The sequence below is a fragment of the Miniopterus schreibersii genome (assembly GCF_964146895.1).
Source record: "Miniopterus schreibersii genome assembly, chromosome: 3".
Classification (NCBI taxonomy): Eukaryota; Metazoa; Chordata; class Mammalia; order Chiroptera; family Miniopteridae; genus Miniopterus; species Miniopterus schreibersii.
In genome coordinates this window covers 4,799,726-4,821,623 of record NC_138103.1, presented here as the reverse complement: position 1 = coordinate 4,821,623, position 21,898 = coordinate 4,799,726, and the positions used below count along the sequence as shown (strand labels likewise).

The 21,898-nt window shown below is 35.4% G+C and overlaps 1 protein-coding gene across 1 annotated transcript in view; it reads left to right on the top strand.

Moving 5' to 3' along the window:
- Nucleotides 1-21,898, top strand: part of LOC308554460 (phospholipid-transporting ATPase ABCA3-like) — a gene marked incomplete at both ends in the record, with an annotated part of 195,441 nt that overhangs the window by 59,572 nt on the left and 113,971 nt on the right. Inside the window, 3 exons of the mRNA XM_081131700.1 lie at nucleotides 18,677-18,850; nucleotides 19,542-19,720; nucleotides 20,688-20,822. Coding sequence (XP_080987826.1) covers nucleotides 18,677-18,850; nucleotides 19,542-19,720; nucleotides 20,688-20,822 — 488 coding nt within the window. The remainder of the gene's footprint in view (nucleotides 1-18,676; nucleotides 18,851-19,541; nucleotides 19,721-20,687; nucleotides 20,823-21,898) is intronic.

The following is a 21,898-nucleotide window of genomic DNA, read 5'->3' as shown; positions in this document are numbered from 1 at the left end:
TCATATGACTTTTAGCCTTCATTTTGTTTATGTGGTGTATCACATTAATTGATTTGCAATATTGAGCCAAGCTTGCATCCTATGAATAAGTCTCACTTGATCATGGTGTATAATCGTATTAATATATTGCTGAATTCAGTTTGCTATTACTTTGTTGAGGATTTTAGCATCCATGTTCATCAGGGATATTGGTTTATAGTTTTCTTTTTTTGTATTGTCTTTTTCTGGTTTGGGAATCAAAGTAATGCTGGCCTCATGAAATGAGCTTGGTGTTTTTCTTTCTCTTGACTTTTTTGGAATAATTTGAGAAGGATAGGTGTTCATTCTTTTATGAGTGGTAAAATTCACCTGTGTAGCCATCTGGTCCAGGACTTTAATTTGTTGGGAGTTTTTGATTGCTGCTTTGATTGTGTTAGTTGTAATTGGTTTGTTTAAATTTTATTTTTCTTCATTCAGTTTTGGAAGACTGTATGTTTCTAGAAATTTATCTGGTGTTTTTTTGTTTTGTTTTTTCCCCAGATTGTCTAATTTGTTGGCATATAATTGTTTATAGTATTTTCTTATAATTCTTTATATTTCTTGGTGGTAGCTGTCACTTCTTTTTCACTTCTGATTTTATTTACTTGGGCACTCTTTTTTTCTTGATGAGCCTGGTTAAAAGTTTATCAATTTTTTTATTTTGTTAAAAAGATTCAATTCTTGGTTTTATTGACCTTTTATGTTGTTCTTTTAGATTATCTTTTATTTCTCCTCTGATCTTTATATTTCCTTCCTACTACTGATTCTGGGCTTTGTTTGTTGTTGTTTTAGTTCCCTTATGTGTAAGATTGGACTGTTTACTTGAGATTTTGTTTATTGAGGTAGTCCTGTATTGCTATGAATTTCCCTCTTAGGACTGCTTTCTCTGTATCAAGTGATTTGGGGTTGTCGTGTTCTGCGTTTCATTTGTGTCAAGGCATCTTTTGATTTCTTCCTTGATCTCATTGTTAACCCATTAATTGTTTAGTATAGCGTGTTATTTAGCCTCGTGTGTTTGTGGTTTTTCATTTTTTTTCTTGTAATTGACTCTAGTTTCATACCATTGTGGTTGGAGAAGACGCTTGATATGATTTCAAGCATCTTCTTAAATTTATTGAGATTTGTTTTGTGTCCTAACATGTGGTGTATCCTGGAAAATATTCTATGTGCACTTGAAAAGAATGAATATTCTACTGCTTTGGGGTGAAATGCTCTAAAAATATCAATTAAGTATATCTGGTTTGTGTCATTTAAGGACACTGTTTCCTTGTTGACTTTCTGTCTGGAAGACTTTATCAGTGATGTCAATGGGGTGTTAAAATTCCCTACTATGAATGTATTGCTTGATCTCTCTCTTCGTGTCTATTAAGATTTATTTTATATATGTAGGTCCCCCTATGTTGGGTGCATATATATTTACAAGTATGCACTCCAACTCTTGTTGGATTGATCCCTTTATCATTATATGTTTTTCTTTGTCTCCTATTATAGCCTTTGTTTTAAAGTCTATTTTATCTGATATAAGTATCGCTACTCCAGCTTATTTTTTTCATTTTCATGATAAGCTTCTTCCATCCCTTTACTTTCATTCTGTGTGTATCTTTCAATCTCAAGTGTGTCTCTTTTAAACAACATATAAATATGTCTTGTTTTCTTATCCACTCAACCACCATATGTTTTTTGACTGGAACTTTTAAGCCATTTACATTTAAAGTGATTATTGGTAGGTACATAGTTATTGCTATTTTATTATTCATATTTATGTTTCTTTAATTTTCCTTCTTCTTCTTAAAGAAGTCTTTTTATCATTTTTTATAATACTGGTTTAGTTGTGATAACTACTTTAGCTTTTTTTTTTTTGGCCTGAGAAGATTTTTATCTTTCTTGTGGCAATTTGAATCTGCATTTTCCCAATGACTAGTGAAGCTGAGTATGTTATTAATGAATCATATATGTGTTTTTTTCTATAAAATCTATTAATGCATTCTTATCTTTTATAACTGTTGATTTGCAGGACTTTTTTATATATTCCTGCTACATAACTTGTATTGGTTGTAAATGTGTCACAAAATCCCCCAGTTTGGAGTTTTTAGCTCTTTTTGTGGTGTTTTTTAATAATTACTAATTTTAGTGCTATAAAATTACTGATCTTTCTCTTCATAGTTTGTGATATTAAATATTCCAATAAAAATAATTTTCTAATCCAAGGTCATAATGTTGTTTTCCTGTGTTCTATATGAGGATTGATTTTTCCCATGTAGCAAATTAATTTTTGCTACATGGGAAAAATTAATTTTTTGCTACATGTGGTTTAATGTAGCAAATTAATTTTTTTTCTAAATTCATAGAAGTGTCCCAGCAACATTTCATAAACAGTTCACTTTTCTTGCTACTCGGCATCACTACTCTGAGTCCCAGCCCCAGTCGTGTGTGCATGTCTTTGGAGGCTGTCCTTTCACTGACCTAGTTTCCTGTGTTTGAAGTATATTCACAGTGCTTTAGTCATTACAGCTTCATCACAAACCTTCTCACCCAGTTTATTCTTTTTCTTTAAGTGTCTCTTTGTCTGTTATAGACCTTTGCTTCTTAGGATACATTTTGGAATAACAACGATGTTATATTTCATGAAAAGCCTTGTTTGGATTATCCTTTGAAGTACATTAAATCTAAAGATTATTTGGGGGAGAACTGACATCTTTGTACTTTTGAATCATTGTATCTACCTATCTTCTCTTTCTCCATTTTTATGAAATTTATTGGGGTATCATTGGTTAATAAGACTATATAGGTTTCCAGTGTACATTTCTATGATAAGTGGACTGTATATATATTGTGTGCCCACCACCCAAAGTCAGATCATCTTCCATCACCATATGTTTGACTCCCTTTACCCTTTACCATCCCCACACCCTGCCCTCTGGTTATTACCATACTGTCGTTTGTGCCTATGAGTTTCGATTTTTTTTTATCCACATACAAGTGAAAACATATGGTTCTTAACTTTTGCTGTCTGGCTTATTTTGCTTAGCATGATATCCTCACGATCCATCCATGTGTCACAAACATCAGTGTATCACCCTTTCTTATGGCTGAGTAGTGTTCCTTGTGTACAGGTCCCACATCTCCTCTATCCAGCCCTCTATCGCGGGACAGTGTGGTGGTCTCCATGTCTTGGCCACCGTGAATAATGCTGCAGTGAACATAGGGGTGCATATATCTTTGCAAGTAAATGTTTTCAATTTGGGGGGTAGACACCCAGAAGAGAGGATACTGGGTCATATGGTAACTCTATTCTTAGTTTTTTGAGGAACCCCCATACTGTTTTCCATAGTGGCTGGACCAGTTTGAAAAATGCTGTGCTATCCCATGAAAGTTTGACAGATGTCTCCCTGGATGTTTGTACTTTTTACTATTATAAATGAAACATTTTGAAAGTTACATTTTTAACTGCTTGTGATGTATTTAAATTTATTTTAAATGTTGACTTTCATCAACATTTATTAAAACAAATTATTTCTAATAAGTGTAGATTCCTTTAGATGGTCTATATACATATTCACATGACGCGAAAATAAGTTGAAGTTTATTTTCTTCAACTATTTTGTCTTATTTCCTTCTGTCTTTTCTTAGTACACTGTCTACAGCTTCCAATGTATAGTAAGTGGAAGTAATACAGACATCCTTGTTATGTTCTTGAAATTAAGTGGAAAGTTTTTTTATAGTAATAAATACACATAACAAAAAATTACCATTTTATCTTTTAAAGTGTACCACGTAGTAGCATTAAAAATATTCCCAATGTTGCCCAACAATCATCACTATTTAATTACAAAACATTTTTACCACCTGAAAGAAAATCGTGTATCTACTAAGCAATATTCCTATCCCACCATCCCCTTACCCTCTGGCAACCACTATCTGCTTTTGTTTTTATGGATTTGCCTATCTGGATATTTCATATAAATGGAATCATACAATATGTGGCCTTTTATTTCTGTCTTCTTTTACTTAGCATAATGTTTTCAAGATTTATCCATGTTGTAACAGGTATCAGTACTTCACTACTTGTAATGACTTTGAGTAAATATTCCATTGAGTAGATATATCATATTTTGCTCACCTAGTCATCCATTGATGGACATCTGGATTGTTTTCCCCTTTGGCTATTTTAAGTAGTGATCCTGTGAACATTTGTACACACATTTTTTGTTTGAGCATATGCCTACTGTTATTTTGAGTATATACCTAGCAGTAGGATTGTTTGGTCATATGCTAATTTTTTGCTTAACTGTTTTGAGGAACCACTAAACTGTTTTCCATAGTTGCTACAACATTTTACATTCCAGCCAGCAATGATTGAGAGTAATAGTTTCTCCATATTCATGCCACCCATTGATTCATTCCATTTTTTAAAAGAATTTTTTATTGATTTTTAGAGAGGGAGGTAGGGAGAGGGAAAGAGAGAAACATCAATGCAAGAATGAAACGTCCATTGGCTGCCTCCTGCATGCTCCCCCCCCCCACCAGAGATGGAGACCACAACCTGGGCACATGCCCCAACCAGGAATAGAACCGGCAACCTCTCCTTGGTTGATGCCCAACCAACTGAGCCACACTGGCTGGGGCAATTTATTCCACTTTTTATAATAGTCATCCACATGTGTGTAAAGTGATCTCATTGTAATTTTGATTTGCATTTCTCTAATGATTAATGATCTCAAGTATCTTTTCATGTGTATGTAAGTAATTTGTACATTCAGTTGGGAGAAATGTCTATTCAAGTCCTTTGACCATTTTTTATTGTATTGATGGTCTTTTTGTACTGTGTTATGAGTTTTTTACATATTCTGGATACTAAACCTTATCAGATATATGATATTCAAAATATATTTTCAATCCCTTAGCAGTGTCCTTGGATACACAGAGGTTCTTAATTTTGATGAACTCCTATTTATCTATGTTTTCTTGTGTTGTGTGTACTTTTGGTATAACTAAGAACCAATTTGGAAACCCAAGGTCATGAAGATTTACTCACATGTTTTCTTCTTAGAAAACATTTTCATAATTTTAGCTGTTACATTTATTACTTTGTTCTGCTTTTAGTTAGTATTTATATATGTTGTGAATAAAGGGTCCCAGTTCTTACTTTTACATTTTGATATCCAATGTCTCAGCACCATTTGTTGAAGAGACTGCTTTCCCTCCATTAATGGTCTTGGCACCATTGTCAAAAATCACTTGATGATATATACATATACATATATATATGTATTTATGATATAAGTCATTTATTTCCAAACTCTCAAATCTATTCCATTGGCTTATATGTCTATCTTTATGTCAGTAAAACACTCTTTTTATTATATCTATTGGGGTGACATTGGTTAAAAAGATTATATAGGTTTCAGGTGTACAATTCTATGATACATGATCTGTATATTGCATTGTGTGCCCACCAAAGTCAAATCATCTTCTGTCATCATATATTTGGCCCCCCTTACCCTTTGCTACCACCCCACCCTTCCCTCTGGCAACCACCTACTATTGTCTGTGTCTTTGAGTGTTTGTTTGTTTTTCTTATTTGTTCATTTGTTGCTTTCAGTTTTATGTCCTAGATATGAGTGAAATCACATGGTTCTTTTTCTGTCTGACTTATTTCGCTTAGTGTGATATTCTCACGGTCCAGCCAACCATGTTGTTGCAAATGGCAGTATTTCATCTTTTCTTTTCAGATTTTAAAACTTATTTGCATATTAAAAATTGTGCATTCCACGTGGCTGGCATGGCTCAGCGGTTGAGCATCAACCTATGATCCAGGAGACCAGGGTTCGATTCCCAGTCAGGGCACATGCCAGGGTTGCCGGCTCAGTCCACAGTGGGGGTGTACAGGAGGCAGCAAATCAGTCACTCTCATCATTGATGTTTCTGTCTCTCATTCCCTCTCCCTTCCTCTCTGAAATCAATAAAAAAATATATATTTTTTTAAATTGTGCAACCAGTAATTAAAATCATTTTAACAAAATAAATGGCACTCTAATTAAACTGCATATTACAGCCGCAGGACACCTTAGACCAGCTTGACTTTTACTCCAGATTTCATCTGTGTTCCCACAGCTTCTTCGTTCACCAACATGCAGGTCCTTTCCCTTCCCTGCCAGCCAGACAGGCAGATGGGAGGAGCAGATGTGGCCCTCCTTGTCAGTAGTTCTCTCATGTGAAAAGGGCAGCACAGTCATTTAAACTGATCCAACCTCTTTGCATCTTACAAATTTAAACAGCCAGAAGAAGTAAAATAAGAAGGCAATGCTTGTGGGAAGTACAGTGCACACTGGCCTGTGCCTCATTACAATTCACCTGCTTGCTTCTCCTGTTCAGTTGCTGCTTTTGGAAAAAAGTGGATTTTTCTCTTGGATTTTTGTCTTCAATTTTGACTTATCGAATTTCTCAATCTCAGCCATATCGGGTATGTCAGACATGGTTGTAGAGGAAGCGGAAGGAGGTGCGCTAAAGGAAGGAGTCCCATCTGTTCAGTGACCACGGCCCATTCCTACATTTCCAGTGGCTGAGTAGTAGTACATTGTAAATACATACCCGTCATCTTTATCCAGTCGTCTAGTTAAGGACACTTTGGTTGTCTCCATGTGTTGACCGCAGGGAATAATGCTGCAATGAACATAGGGTGCAGATATCCTTGCAAATAAATGTTTTCAATTTTTTGGGTAGATACCCAGAAGAGAGGTTACTGGGTCATGTGGTATCTCTATTCTTAATATTTTGAGGAACCTCCATACTGTTTTCCATAGTGACTGTGCCAGTTTACGTTACTACCAGTAGCAAATGAGAGTCCCTTTTCTCCGCAACTTATTAGTTGTCTTGTTGGAAGTAACCATTCTAACAGGTGTGCAGTAGTATCTCATTGTAGTGTTGTTGTTTTTTATTGTTCAAAATATTACAGATGTCCCCTTTTTCCCCCATTGGCCCCTTTCACCCCCATCCACTCCCCTCCCCAGGCCTTTGCCACACTATTGTCTGCGTCCATGGGCTGTGCTTGCTTGTTTGGTGATGAGTTGTATGAGTTCTTTATACATTTTGGATATTAACTCCTTGTCAGAACTGTTGTTTGCAAATATCTTCTCCTATTTTGTTGGCTGCCTTTTTGTTTTGTTGGTAGTTTCTTATGCTGTGCAGAGGCTGTTTAGTTTGATATAGTCCCATTCATTTATTTTTGCCTTTACTTCCCTTGCCTTTGGTGTCAAATTCAGAAAATCTTCTCTAAGACCAAGGTCCATAAGATTAGTACCTATGTTTTTTCTATTTAATTTATTGTTTCAGATCTTATATTTAGATCTTTGATTCATTTTGAGTTAATTTTTGTATATGGGGACAAGCTGTAGTCTAGTTTTATTCTTTTACATGGGGCTTTCCAATTTTCCCAGCATCATTTATTGAAGATGCTTTCTTTTCTCCATTGTATTTTTTTGGATCCTTTGTCAAAAATTATTTGCCTATATACACATAAGTTTATTTCAGCCTCTCAATTTTGTTCCATTGGTCTGTGTGTTTTCCCTGCCAGTACCATGCTGTTTTGATTACCCTTGCTTTGTAGTATAATTTGAAATCACCTCCGACTTCATTCTTAATTTTTTCAGGATTGCTATTGCTATTTGGGGATTTTTGTGTTTCCATACAAGTCTCATGATTTTTTGTTCTATTTCTTTATAAAATATCATTGGTAGGGTGGGTGGGAGGGGTTAATGGGGAAAAAGGGGAACATCTGTAATATTTTTAACAATAAAGATAAACTTTTAAAATGTCATTGGATTTTGATGGGGATTCATCAAATCTATATATAGCTTTGGGTAATATACACTTTTTAACTATGTTGATTCTTCTGCTCCATGAACACAGAATATCTTTCCATTTCATTGTGTCTCCTTCAGTCCCTTTTAATAATGTTTTATAGTTTTCACATCCTTTGTTTACTTCTATGTCTTTAATTTTTTAAATCGTGATTGTAAAAGTAATTGTTTTTTAAAATTTTATCTTGAAATTTCATTGTGAGTATATAGGAATGCAGAGGATTTTTGTACATTGATTTTGTATCTTGCAACTTTACTGTGTTTGTTTATTGTTTCTAATACTTTTTTGGTGGAGTCTTTAGGGTTTTCTATATACAGAATCAAGTCATCTGTAAAAAGTGACACTTTTTCTTCTTTATTCCAAATTTAGATGCCTTTTATTTCTTTCTCTTGACTGATTGCTCAGGCTAGGACTTCCATTATGGGGCTGAATAAGAGTGGTGAGAGTGAACATCCTTGTCTTGTGTCTGATCTTCAAAGGAAAGCTCTCAGTTTTTTACCACTGAGTATGATATCTGAGGGTTTGTCATTTATGGCCTTAATTATGTTGGGGTACTTTCTTTCTATGTTCATTTTATTGAGTGTTTTAATCTTGAATGGATGTTGTATCTCATTGAATGCTTTTTCTACATCTATTGTTATGATCATGTGATTTTTGTCCTTTATTTTTTAATGTGGTGTATTACATTGATCGATTTGCTTATGTTGAACCATCCTGGTGCCCTTGGAATGAATCCCGCTTGATTGTGATGTATCATTTTTTAAATGTATTGTATTTAACTTGCTAATATTTTCTTTAGTATTTTTGCAGCTGTATTCATAGAGATATTGGTCTGTAATTTTCTTTTTTGTGTTACCCTTGTCAGGTTTTGGTATCAGGGTTTGTTGGCCTCATAAAATATGTTAGGAAGTATTGCCTCTTCTTCAGTTTTGGGGAATAGTTTGAGAAGGATGATATCAAATCTTTGAATGTTTAGTGGGATTCACTAGTGAAGCCACCTATCTGGTCCTGGATTTCTACTCCTGGGGAGGGTTTTGATGGTTGTTTCATTTTCCTCCCTGTTAATTGGTCTATTTTCATTTTCCCGTTCTTTTTTTTAAAAAATTAAATTTTATTATTGACAGTATTATAGATGTTCCCCAATGTTCTCCCCTTCCCCAGTCTCCTCCCAGCCCCTGCTTCACCCCAGGCCTTCACCACACTATTGTCTGTGTCCATTGGTTATGTACATGTGTGTATGAGTTCTTTAGTTAATCTTTCCTATCTCCCCCCACCCCTGCTAAGATCTGTCAGTCTGTTCCATATCTTCATGCCTCTGGACCTGTTTTGTCCATTAGTTTATTATGTTCATTAGATTCCGCTTATAACTGAGATCATGTGATATTTGTCTTTTTCTGACTGGCTTATTTCACTCAGCATAATACTCTACCGTCTAGAAATGTTATTGATTTCTAGGAACTGACTCAATTCTTTTAGGTTATTGAATTTGGTGGCATACAGTCTTTCATAGTATTTTAGTAAGATCCTTTGTATATCTGTGAAGTCTGTGGTAACTTCTCTCTCATTTCTGATTTTGTTTGAGTCTTTTCTCTTTTTTACTTAGTGAGTCTAGCCAGGGATTTGTCAATTTCATTAATCTTTGTAAATAACAAGCTTTTGTTGTATTAATTTTTTGTGTAGTCTGTTTGTTCTGTATTTTATGTAATTCTCTATTTTTTATTATATTCTTCTGCTGGCTTTGCACTGCTTTTGTTCTTTTTCTAATTCTTTGAGATGTCATGTTAGGTTGTTTACTTGAGATTTTTTTTGTTTTTTGAGATAGGCCTGTAATGATAAAAACTTTCCTCTTATTGTTGCTTTCCCTGCATTTCAATAGTTTTGTTGTTTTATTGTCATTCTAGTTTGTCTCCACACATCTTTTTTTTTTCTTTATTTTTATTGTTAACACTATTACAGATGTCCTCATTTCCCCCCGCTCTGCCCTTCTCCACCCAACTTCTGCCTGCCTTTTCCTCTGGCCATCACCACACTGTTGTCTGTGTCCATAGGTTATGTATAATGTTGTCTGGCTAATTTCTTCACCGTCTTCCATCCAGTTTCCCCCTCCACCCTGCCCTCTGACAGCTGTCAGACTATTTCATGTACCTATGTCTTGGTTTCTATTTGTTCGTCAGATTCTTTTGTTTATTAGATTCCACATATAAGTGAGATCATATGGTATTTGTCTTTCTCTGATTGGTTTAGTTCACTTAGCATAATACTTTCCAGGTCCATCCATGCTGTGGCAAAGGATAAGATTTCATTTTTTTTAAATTTTTATGACCGCCTAGTATTCCATTGTATAAATGTACCTGGGCTTTTTTTATCCACTCATGTACTGGTGGGCACTTAGGCTGCTTCCAGATCTTAGCTATTGTGAATAACACAGCTATGAACATGGGGTTCATTTTTTTTTTTAATTGGTATTTCTGGATTTTTATGATATATTCCAAGAAGTGGGATTGCTGGGTTAAAAGGCAGTTCCATTTTTAATTTTTTGAGGAAAGTCCATAGTGTTTTCCATAGTGGCTGCACCAGGTGTCTGCATTCCCCCCAATAGTGCACTAAGGTTCCCTTTTCTCCACATCCTCACCAGCACTTGTTGCTTATTGATTTGATGGTAGCCATTCTCACAGGTGTGAGTTAATATCTCATTATGGTTTTAATTGGCATCTCCATAATGATTAGTGGCCTTGAGCATTTTTTCATGTATTTTTTGGCCATCTGTATGTCTTTTTGGAGAAGTGTCTATTCAGGTCCATTACCCATTTTTTAATTGAATTGTTAGTTGGTGTTGAGTTGTATGAGTTCTCTATATGTTTTGGAGATTAACCCATTATCAGATGTATCATTGGCAAATATGTTCTCCCTTGAGGTGGGTTCTGTTTTTATTTTATTGATGGTTTCTTTTTCTGTGCAGAAGCTTCTTAGTTCGGTGTAGTCCCATTTGTTCTTTATTTCCACTGCCCTAGGAGATATATCAGCAAAAATTTTGCTCCAAGAGATGTCTGAGATTTTGCTACCTATGTTTTCTTCTAGGATTTTTATGTTTCATAACTTACATTTAAGTCTTTTATAGATTTTGATTTTATTCTTGTGTATGATGAAGTTGGTAGTCTAGTTTCAGTTTTCTTTTGCATGTACCTGTCCAATAATCCCAACAGCATTTATTGAAGAGGCTGTCTTTATCCCATTATATGTTCTTGTCTTCTTTATCAAATATTAATTGACCATATAGGCATAGGTTGATTTCTGGTCTCTCTGTTCTGTTCCATTGAACATTGCTGTGGCAGTCCTAACCACAGCAATCAGACAACAAGAAGAAATAAAAGGCATTCAAATTAAAAAGGAGGAAGTGAAACTGTCATTATTCACAGGTGACATGATATTGTACATAGAAAACCCTAAAACTCCACCGAAAAGCTTACTAGAGCTAATAATTGGATTTGGCAGAGTAGCAGGATACAAAATTAATACCCACCAACAATGAACTATCAAAAAGAGAAACTAAGATAATAACCCCATTTACTATTGCAACAACAAAAATAATAAGGTACCTAGGACTAAATTTAACCACGGAAGTAAAAGACCTGTACTCAGAAAACTATAGGATATTGATGAAAGAAACTGAGGGAGATACAAATAAGTGGAAGAATATACCGTGTTCAGGGATTGGAACAATTAACATCATTAAAATGTCCATAGTACCCAAAGTAATCTATAGATTCAATGCAATTCCTATTAAAATACCAATGGCATGTTTCACAGATCTAGAACAAATATTCCCAAAATTTATGTGGAACCACAAATGACCCCAAATAGTCTCGGCAATCTTGAGGAAGAAGAACAAAGTTCTTCTTTGTATCACAATACCTGATATAAGACTATACTACAAGGCCACTGTAATCAAAACAGCCTGGTACTGCCATAAGAATAGGTATATAGATCAGTAGAGTAGAACAGAGAGTCCAGAAATATTGTATATCTTTTGATCTCACCTTTTATTTCTTCTTTGACCCAGTCATTTTTCAGTAGTATTTTGTTCAATCTCCACATATTTGTGGTTTTTATCCACTTAATTTTTTTACTTGATATCTAATTTCAAAGCATTGTCATCAGAGAATATGCTTGGTATGTTTTTAATGTCCTTAAATATGTTGAGGCTAATTTTGTGTACCATCATATGGTCTATCCTTGAGAATGTTCATGTGCACTAGAGAAGAATGCTTAATTTGATGTTCTTGGATAAAAGGATCTGTAAATTTCAATTATGTTTATTTGGCCCAATGTCTTATTTAGGGCCAGTATTTCTTTATTGATTTTATGTTTTGATGATCTATCTACAGCTGTCAATGGGGTACATAGATTCCCAACTATGATTGTGTTTTGGTCTGTTTCTCCCTTTAATTCTTTTAGTAGTTGCTTTATATATTTCGTTGCTCTCTGACCGGTGCACATATATTAAGAAATGTTATGTCTTCTTGGTATAATTTTTCTTTTATCATTATAAAATGGCCATCTTTGCCTCTTGTTACCTTTATTATCTTGAAATTTGTCAAATATAAGTATGGCTACAGATGCTTTTCTGTGGATGCCATTTGCTTGGAGCACCATTCTCCACCCTTTCACTTTGAGTCTGTATTTGTCTTTGCAGCTGAGATGTGTCTCCTGAAAGCAGCATATGGTTGTTGGCTTTTGTTTGTTTGTTTTTTAATCTAATCTGCTCCTCTGTGCCTTTTTATTGGTGAATTAAGTCCATTTATATTTAGGGTAATTATTGATGTATGAGGATTTACTAAAGTCATTTTATCTTTTGTTTTGGGGTAGCTCTGTGCTTCCATTGGTTCTTTCTCTTTGTTTTTCTGTCATTTCTTTTGGTTTGATGGTATTCCATAATTTTTTTTCTGTTTCTTTTTTTCTTAAGTTATTTGTCTCAGTTTTTAGGTTTTTGTGTGTGGTTATGTTAGGTTTATGCAAAAGGAAGTTTCATGTATGCAAACGGACAGTAGTCCTTTTACTTTTGAATACATCTTATCTCCATCTCCCTTCACAAAATCAGACCTTTACCCCCTCCTCTTTTATGTTTTTATTGTCACAAATTATCCCTATTTATGCTGAGTTTGTTGGTGATCTTACTCATGTAAGATCAAGTTGTGATTACGTGAAACATAGTGTTTATTCTTGTATTATTTATTATTGTGTTGTTTTCCATACAAACAATTGTAAACCTACTTTTGTCCTACCCTGTACTTTTGGGACCTTTTGTTCTTTGTTCCAGGTAAAATAACCCCCATGAGTATTTCCTGCAATGGAGGTCCTCTGGTGGTAAATTCTCTCGTCTTCTGTATGTTGGGAAATGGTTTTGTTTCTCCTTTATATGTAAAGGGTAACTTTGCTGGATATATTATTGTTTTGGCTGGTAATTTCTCTCTTTCAGTAGTTGAAATATTTGATTCTACTCAATTGTAGCTTGTAGGGTTTCTGATGAGAAATCCAATGATAATCTAATGGGATTTCCTTTGTAGGTTACTGCCTTGTTTTACCTGGCTGCTTTGAGAATTCTTCCTTTGTCATTAATTTTTGACACTTTTCATACAATATACCTTGGAGAAGGCCTTTTTGGATTGAGGTAATTAGGTGTTCTCTTTGCTTCTTGGATTTGAAGATCTAGTTCTTTTTATAGGTTTGGGGATTTCTCATCAACTGTTTGAATAGTCTCTGTGCTCTCTTTCCCCTCTCCTTTTATCCTGGTACATCTCTTATTTTTATATTGCTTTTTCTGATGGAGTCAGATAGTTTTTGTAGAGTTTTTTATATTTTTTATGCTCAAGTCACTTTTTTCCTTCCTCTTCTTCATTTCTAGAATACTATCTTCATTATCACTAATTCTTTCCTCCATCTGCTCAGCTGTTTTTCTTATGCTCACTAGTCAATCTTATCTTTTTTGCTGAGTTCTTCATCTCCAGAATTTCTACTTGGTTCTTTATTTAAAGTTTTAATCTCTTTGGTAAAGTACTCGATTTGTTTCTGAGTTCATTAAACTGCTTATCTGTATTTTGCATCTCGAGTTTTTTCAGAACTGCAGTCTTAAATTCTCTGTCATTTGAATCACATATTTCCATGTTTTTAAGTTTATTTGCTGGAGATTTTTAGCTTTCTTTCTGTGCTGCCTTATTGGTTATTTGTGATATTTGATGGATTCCTTCTCTGTCTGGATATCTATATATGAGTGGCGTTTTTCTAGTTGGTTAATAAGCCTTTCTATCGTTTTCCAGTACTTGGCACTGAATCACAGGTTTTTTTGTTCTCTTGCACTGCTCTGACTTTTAAGATCTTTGTGAGGTGGTGAAAAATGGCCTGTGTTTCCTGGGATGGTGGGCATCTCATCTGTGCTCAGGTGGCCTGAGTCTTAGGGGACCAACCCCATGGGGGATTGTGGTGGGTAATGGTGTTCTAAATTCATGAAATCCCAGTGCTGTCCCCTGAAGCCAGATGCTGCTGGTCGTACAACTGCAATGTGTGTGGGTGGGGTGAGCTGGGAGAAGTTGGCCACCTCTTTCATTGCTTTGCTCTCCCAGTAATGGTGACTGGCAGACCTCTGCAGCCTCCCTCTGTGTCTCCACTGAACCCTGGGATTAGTCACAGAGTACACCTGTTACTTAGTGAAAAAATGTTTCTGTAGTACCAGTTTTTAGGTTGGCAGATAATATGCTCTACAACCTGACACTCATAGCTTCAGCTTCTTCTGAAGCTTGCTGCTAGCTCTGGAATGGTGACAGGAGGTGGCTAAGTTCTGTGGCTTTGTTTCTTTGTCTAGAATGCCAATTGCCTGACAACAGTGTCTGCACCTCTGTGCTTCATCCCTGTCCAGGTCACTGGGCTCAGTCACAACTCATATTGACCACTCCTGCAGGAATGCTCACTGTATCTCTTTGCTCCTTGCAGTTGAAGGGAGTGCCGGGGCAACCTGATACCTCTTCTCTCCAGGCTGAGCCCCTTAGTGAGCTCTGGGGTGTGATCTCCAGGCTGTGTTTCTGGGCTGTCTCAACTCTTCTCCCTTTCCACCTCCCTGGTTTGCTCCTACTTACTCGCCTTCAGATGTTTCAATGCATGGATCTCTTAGACATGTTTGTGCATTGAGCAGGTTTTTCTTTGTTGAATTATAGCTGTTTAAATTGTTGGAACTTCAAAGGGAGAGACCAACATGACCTCTCATCACTCCATCTGGACAATTTGAATGAAATGAATAAAATCCTAGAAACATACAATCTTCCAAACCTGAATCAGGAAGAATCAGAGAATCTGAATAGACAGATTACAACTTATCAAATTGAAGCAGTAATAAAAATACTACCAACAAACGAAAGTCCTGGACCAGATGGCTTCACAGCTGAATTTTACCAAACATTCAAAGAATAACCCATTTATATTTAAAGTAATTGGTGAACAACTTACAAATGTTATTTTGCTAATTATTTTCTGTATATGTACCTTTTTGTTCCTTTTATACTCCATTTCCTTTTCTGTATATTTTCCAATTTTTTTTTCTTAGGGGATAATTTGAAGATTACAAGTAACATTTTAAAGTACTTAATACCAATTTAGCTTTAGCAGTATAGAAAAACTCTGTTCCTGTCAATCTCCACTCCCTTTTTATGTTGGTATTTTCACAAATTACATCTTTATATTTGTATACCTATTAACATATGTTTATAATCATTTTATGAATTTATCTTTTAAATCATATAGAGAGAAATAGAGGGGTTACAAACCAAAAATACCAAAATACTGACTTTTATATTTACCTATGCAGTTACCCTAACGGGAGTTCTTTATTTCTTCATAGGGCTTTGAGTTACTATCCAATATTCTTTCTTTCAGTTGGAAGAACTACTTCATCTACTAGCAACAAAATCTCTCATCTTTTCTGGCACATAGATCCAAAAATAATTTCAATTTCCAGAGGGATGAGAGCAACAAAAGTGTCACTTGTTATGTCTTTTGGTTTGGAAAGCACCTAAATATAGGGGGTGCTGGTTACTAGAGGAGCCAACCATGTGATTAGAGGGGAGGGGGCTGGAGGTTGAATCTGTATCTGTCACCAGTGGCAAATGGTTTAGTCAGTCATACCTGTTTAATGAAGCCTCTATAAACTATCATAAAAACTGGTTTGGAAAGCTTCTGGGTTGGTGACCATGTGGAGATCTGAGGAGAGTGGTGCACTCAGTGAGGGCGTGGAAACCTCACACCTTTTCCTCATATCTCACCCTGTGCATCTCTTCCATCTGGCTGTGTCTGACTTCCATCCTTTTATAGAAAAATGGTGATTTACTAAGTAAAATGTTTCTCTGAGTTCTGTAAGCTGCTCTAACAAATAAATCGGACCTGGGGAGGAGGTCCTTGGAACTTCTGATCTAAAGTTAGCAGAAGCAAAGGAGACAACCTAGGCTTGTGACTGGCATCTAAAGTTGGTTTTGGGGGGCAGTCTTATAGGACTAAATCCATTAACTGTGGAAGCTGATACTATCTCGGGGTAGTGTTAGATTGAGTTGCATTGCAGGACACCCAGCTCATGTCCTAGAGACCTGCTTGGTGGTGTGGGTGAAACTCTCCCACATGACCACTTTGAAATTGAGGTCTGGGACAACTTTTTGAAGTATGATGTTAGCTGGAAACTTTTAAAGTATCTAAGTATATCTTTTGGTAAGTGAAGGAGATTCTTTTCATTTAGTGTTATAAGAATTTTATCTTAGCTAAGCATGTTGAATTTTATTCAGCACTTTTATTTGCATTTTTTGTGATGGTGAAATTATCAGTGAACAGTATGAATGATAAATGTTGATTTTTAAATATACCAATTTGGTATTCTTAGAATTAATTTGAATACCAGCATATATTTTCCTTTGTCTATGTGCTGGATTAAGTTTGCTAATATTTGGTTTAAGATTTACCTATATGTTCAAGAGTGAAATTGTCCTATAATTTCCCTTTTTTCTTTTCTTCATCAGCTTCATAATACATTTATTAGCATTATTAGACTTTTTGAAGCATCAACCTTGGCTTCATTGATCGTCATAACTATGTTTTATACTTCATTAATTTCTGCCTTTATATTTATTATTTATTCCTTAAACTTTATTTGTGTTTATTGCCATTTTTCTACCTTCTGGTAATGAATGTTTGGCTTATTTCTTTTAATAAATGAATTGTAAGCTGGACATTTTCATCTGAGTACTGATTTGGCTGCATGGTACAAATTTTGATGACAAGGAAGCTTTTTGTTATTGTTCCACTAAAATATTTTAAATTTTCCTTATGATTTCTTACTTAAAATCAGAATTGTTCAAAACTGTGTCTGTTAATTTCCCGAAATATTGGGTTCTCATAGTTATCTTTTAGCTATTGATTGCCAGTTTAATTTAATTCCTTTGAAATTTTTTTGGAATTTATTTTATGGCCTAGTTAAACTCCAGTTTTTAAAAATTAATAATCCACATATGTCTGAAAAATTTTTGTTATGAGGTTGTTGGGGGTAGTTGAGGATGTATTTTCATTAGGCCAAGTTTGTTAATCATGTTGTTCACTTTTTTACATATTTATTTTTTTCTACTTGTTATACCAATTACTTGAGAGATATGTTTAAATTTCCCATTATGATTGTAAATTTCTGTATTTATCTTAGAAGTTCTGTTATTTTTTTGCTGTATTTTAATGTTATCAAGTGCATCTGATAATATTGTCTCCAACTTGTCTTCTCTCATTCTCCTTAAAATTTTAATTGTAAAAAATAACCCTCATTTGGTGCATAAAACATAAATGCTCTAGTTGGTGAATGAAGTATGTGGAGTGAGGTGTGAGGTAAAGAGAAGGGCCCTGGCTGGGTGGCTCAGTTGGTTGAGTGTTGTCCAGTACGCCAAAAAGGTCGTGGGTCTGATTCCCAGTCAAGGCGCATACCTAGGGTGCGTGTTCAACCCTCGGCTGGGGCTGGTATAGGAGGCAATTGATTGATGTTTCTCACATCGATGTTTCTCTCTCTCCCCATTCCTCTCTCTCTAAAAAAATAAGAATTAAAAAAAAAATCAATAAAAACATATCTTCAAATGAGAATTTAAAAAAAGAGGAGATGGAAGACTCACTCCTAATAGTGGAATAATAGGTTTTACTTCATAATATCTAATTTTTATTTGGATGCAGCATTTTAACTCTAGATGAGGTTAACTGATCTCTTAACCAGAATTTTCTTTGTAATGTTTTATCAGAGTCACATTTTTGGAGCACTTCATACTCTAAACCATATCTGGCTCTTTGACACCAACTTTGTATCTCTGTTTATGTTAGGCACCTTCTTTCCCACAGTACCATGACAGAGACTGAATATCAGTGTCTGGAAACACAGTCTAGGTATTTTCTGGTTATGCCAATGATAGTATTTACAATATTTTATGTCAAGTGATAATAAACATATCAATTTCCATTAAAAGCTGTAATAGTCATAGTTACTGCATATAAAATGATAAATTCAAGAAAAAGTCATTTTTTAAATGTTTTAATTTTTATCTTTTATTCATTCAAAACTTACTTATAAGCACTAAGTGTCAGACAGTTTATAATGTACTGAGGAAGCAATGGTGAGCCAGGCAGACCAACGTCTATTCTCAATGTGCTTACTTTAGTGCACTCTTACAATAAAAAAAAGATATTTGCATTTCAGGTTTTTTTCAGATTGCTTAAATTGACTTTCTTTCTTTCTTACCGGCAGCACATTTTGCTGTATCTGTTGGAGGTTTCATTTATTTTGCCACCTACTTTCCAGCTAACAGTGTCGCTTCAAATTACCATCGGATGACACTCACCCAGAAGCTGGCTTCCTCTCTTAGCTCAAATATTCTAATGGAACTGGGAACTAAATTCCTTGTCAGGGCAGAAGTAGACAGTGAGTATTAACCTTGTAAATTTTGCCATGTTCTCATAGGATATTCAGTTTTAATATTACTGTTATTGCTAAACTGCTCTTCAAAAAAATCACGCTACTTTATACCATTACCTATAGTGCATGAGCACATTCCCTCCATAAATTTACTCAGGTCTTTTAGGGTCTCTCCCTGCTCCTTTGGAGTTGCCACCTGCTCTTTAGGGGTAGGGATAAAGTGACACAGGCCTGCTTTTAGTAACTTCTTTCTTTTTCCATCCATGCAACATCTATGCAAAAATCCCACTAGTCTGTGTTATTTAGTTCATATTCATCTCTACTTTTCAGTGACTCCATTTTTCCAAAATTATATATACCAGTGAACATTTAGCGTGAGGGTGGCCTTGGGAGAGGAGACACTGTCTTAGCCCATAGGTCTGCTTATTTTTCTTAAAACTTATTTTCCTGACTTTGTAGTATATTTTATTTTTGTTTTACTTGTTACTGAGTATTTGTTTGTCTTTGGCATAGTAGGAGGCATATTACATGATTGCTTGCTCAGATTCTAACAGTCCCAAATTCTAACAGTATAAGAAAGTAGCTGAGTAAAATAGGAATCTCTAGAAAATATTAACTTTTTTTCACTCTTTATGATGCATATGAATAACTCTGTCTCAGTTGCCACCTAGATTAAATGTCTCCTCTTATCTCTTAGAAATTGGACTTAAATGGAGTAACATCTTCTCACCAGTCACAGTGGAGAACTTTGTCTTTGTCTACATACTGGGAATGTTTCTATTTGATGCTGTCTTGTATGGTCTCGTGACCTGGTACATCGAAGCAGTCTTTCCGGGGGAGTATGGCGTGCGCAAGCCATGGAACTTTTTTTTGCTGGTGAGTTGTACTGCTCCTGTTGTTGAGAGATGCCACAGTCCTTATAGACCTGTTTTGTAATTTATACAAAAGGCATCATTACTTAATTTTGCACTGTCTGTAACTGAATCAATAGGTCAGCTGAAAGAATCATTCTAATTACTTTAAACATATGAATTCACTAGCCTTTTCCAAACACACTATACAGCCTCTACTGTATATAAATATAAATAATCTGTAGATCATGGCCTGCAACCCCAAACTTTATAATTCTTAGTAATCTATTACTTTTGCAGGCAAGTATTTCATAAGGAATTAAACTCCAGCATAAAGAAATTAACATAGGATGGGGTTTTTGGATGCTAACAAGGAGAGGTTTAGTTATGTTCCATATCTTGGCACTCACCATGTTTGGTTAGCCCACATGTCTTAAGAGTCAGAACCATAGCAAAATGGGCAGCTTGTAAAGATATGAGAGTGATATAATATATTCTGCTGTGACCTCATTTTGGAGTTATTTCCTTTTGTTTTTCTTTTTTATAATAATTTTTTTAAAGATAAATTATACAATATATGTCTTTATTGATTTCAGAGAGAGGAAGAGAGAGGGAGAGAGAGATAGAAACATCAATGATGAGAGAGTCATTGATTGGCTGCCTCCTGCATGTCCCCTACTGGGGATCGAGCCTGCAACCCAGGCATGTGGCCTGACTGGGAATCGAACCATGACCTCCTGGTTCATAGGTCGACACTCAACCACTGAGCCATGCTAGCCAGACCTCCTTTTGTTTTTCTTTGGACAGTTATGATTTAAATAGAGTAGTCTATTTTTATGCCTTGGGGATTCATATCATAGCCAATTGTTTCTAAAATTTAATCCCAAGAAACTTTCTGCCCATCTCAACATAAAGGGTAACAGGCCAGACTAATTTCTACTGCTCAGTTTCTCAGTGTTTTTGCAGTAACTACATTTTTACTGTCTTCTCAGCGCTCGCACTGGTGTGGGGAAAAACCAAGGACAAAAGATGAAACACAGCAATTTTACAAGACAATTGAAAACAAATATTTTGAAGCTGAACCTACTGATTTGGTGGCAGGTATCCAGATCCAACATTTGTACAAGGTATTGTTCCACAAATCTCTTTTTCTTGATGAAACGGATACTTATTTTACAGTTCATTGTAAATGTTTGTTACTAGAAATACCAAGAAAAAGATCACATGCTAATAAAAGGTTATGGGAATTCTGTTCACTTCCTTTGAGAAAGATATAAATGAAATGTATACAGTATATAATAAAATTTTCTCCTCCCTCCAGAATAGAATCAGGTTTTCCATAAACTATAATGGTGGACTTCTATGAATACACTCATTTTAAAATGTAGAGTCTAGAACTTGTGTGCAAGAATTTTTAAAACATGTAATATCGAATTATTTAGTCAGGGGCACTGACCTCTTTTCCCTTAGATTGACCAATAAAGAAATAACAATAGCCACCACAACAATAGGCATGCAGCATGAAGGAATCAAATTTATACCAATTTTTTTTTAATCCTCCCACGAGGATATTTTTCCCATTGCTTTTCAGAGAGAGTGGAAGGGGGGGGGGAGAGAGAGAGAGAGACAGAGAGAGAGACAGAGAGAGAAACATCTATGTGAAAGAGACACATGAATTAGTTGCCTCCCACATGCGGAATTGAGCCTGCAACCGAGGTATGTGGTATGTGCCCTTGATGAAACTGAACCCAAGACCCTTCAGTCCAGGGGCCGACACTGTAACCACTGAGCCAAATCAGCTAGGGCTGTACCTATTTTTTTTGGTCAGGTCAGCAAGAAATATATTTTTTCATGTGCTTCAGAAATTTAGTAATTAGTTTATGTGCCATGAGATGAAAAGGTTGAAAATCTCTGGTCTAGAATATTAATTTCTGTTCATAAATGTTTTACACTTGCCTACCTGTAATCTCCTCTGTCAGAGTGTTCATCATGGGAGGGACTCTTGGATCTCTCAATCTATCTGGGTCAATTGCAGGCATGTAGCATTCAAGTATACTGGAATTTACTGGCATTACATCGCCTCTTAAAGGTCTACCTAACCTTGATTTGAGCTCCTGACCCCACAACTTTGGGAATCCCAGATCCTTCCATGCAAATCCAAATTAGTTTTGGAGGTGTTTATATTCCAGTGTGCTACATGCAG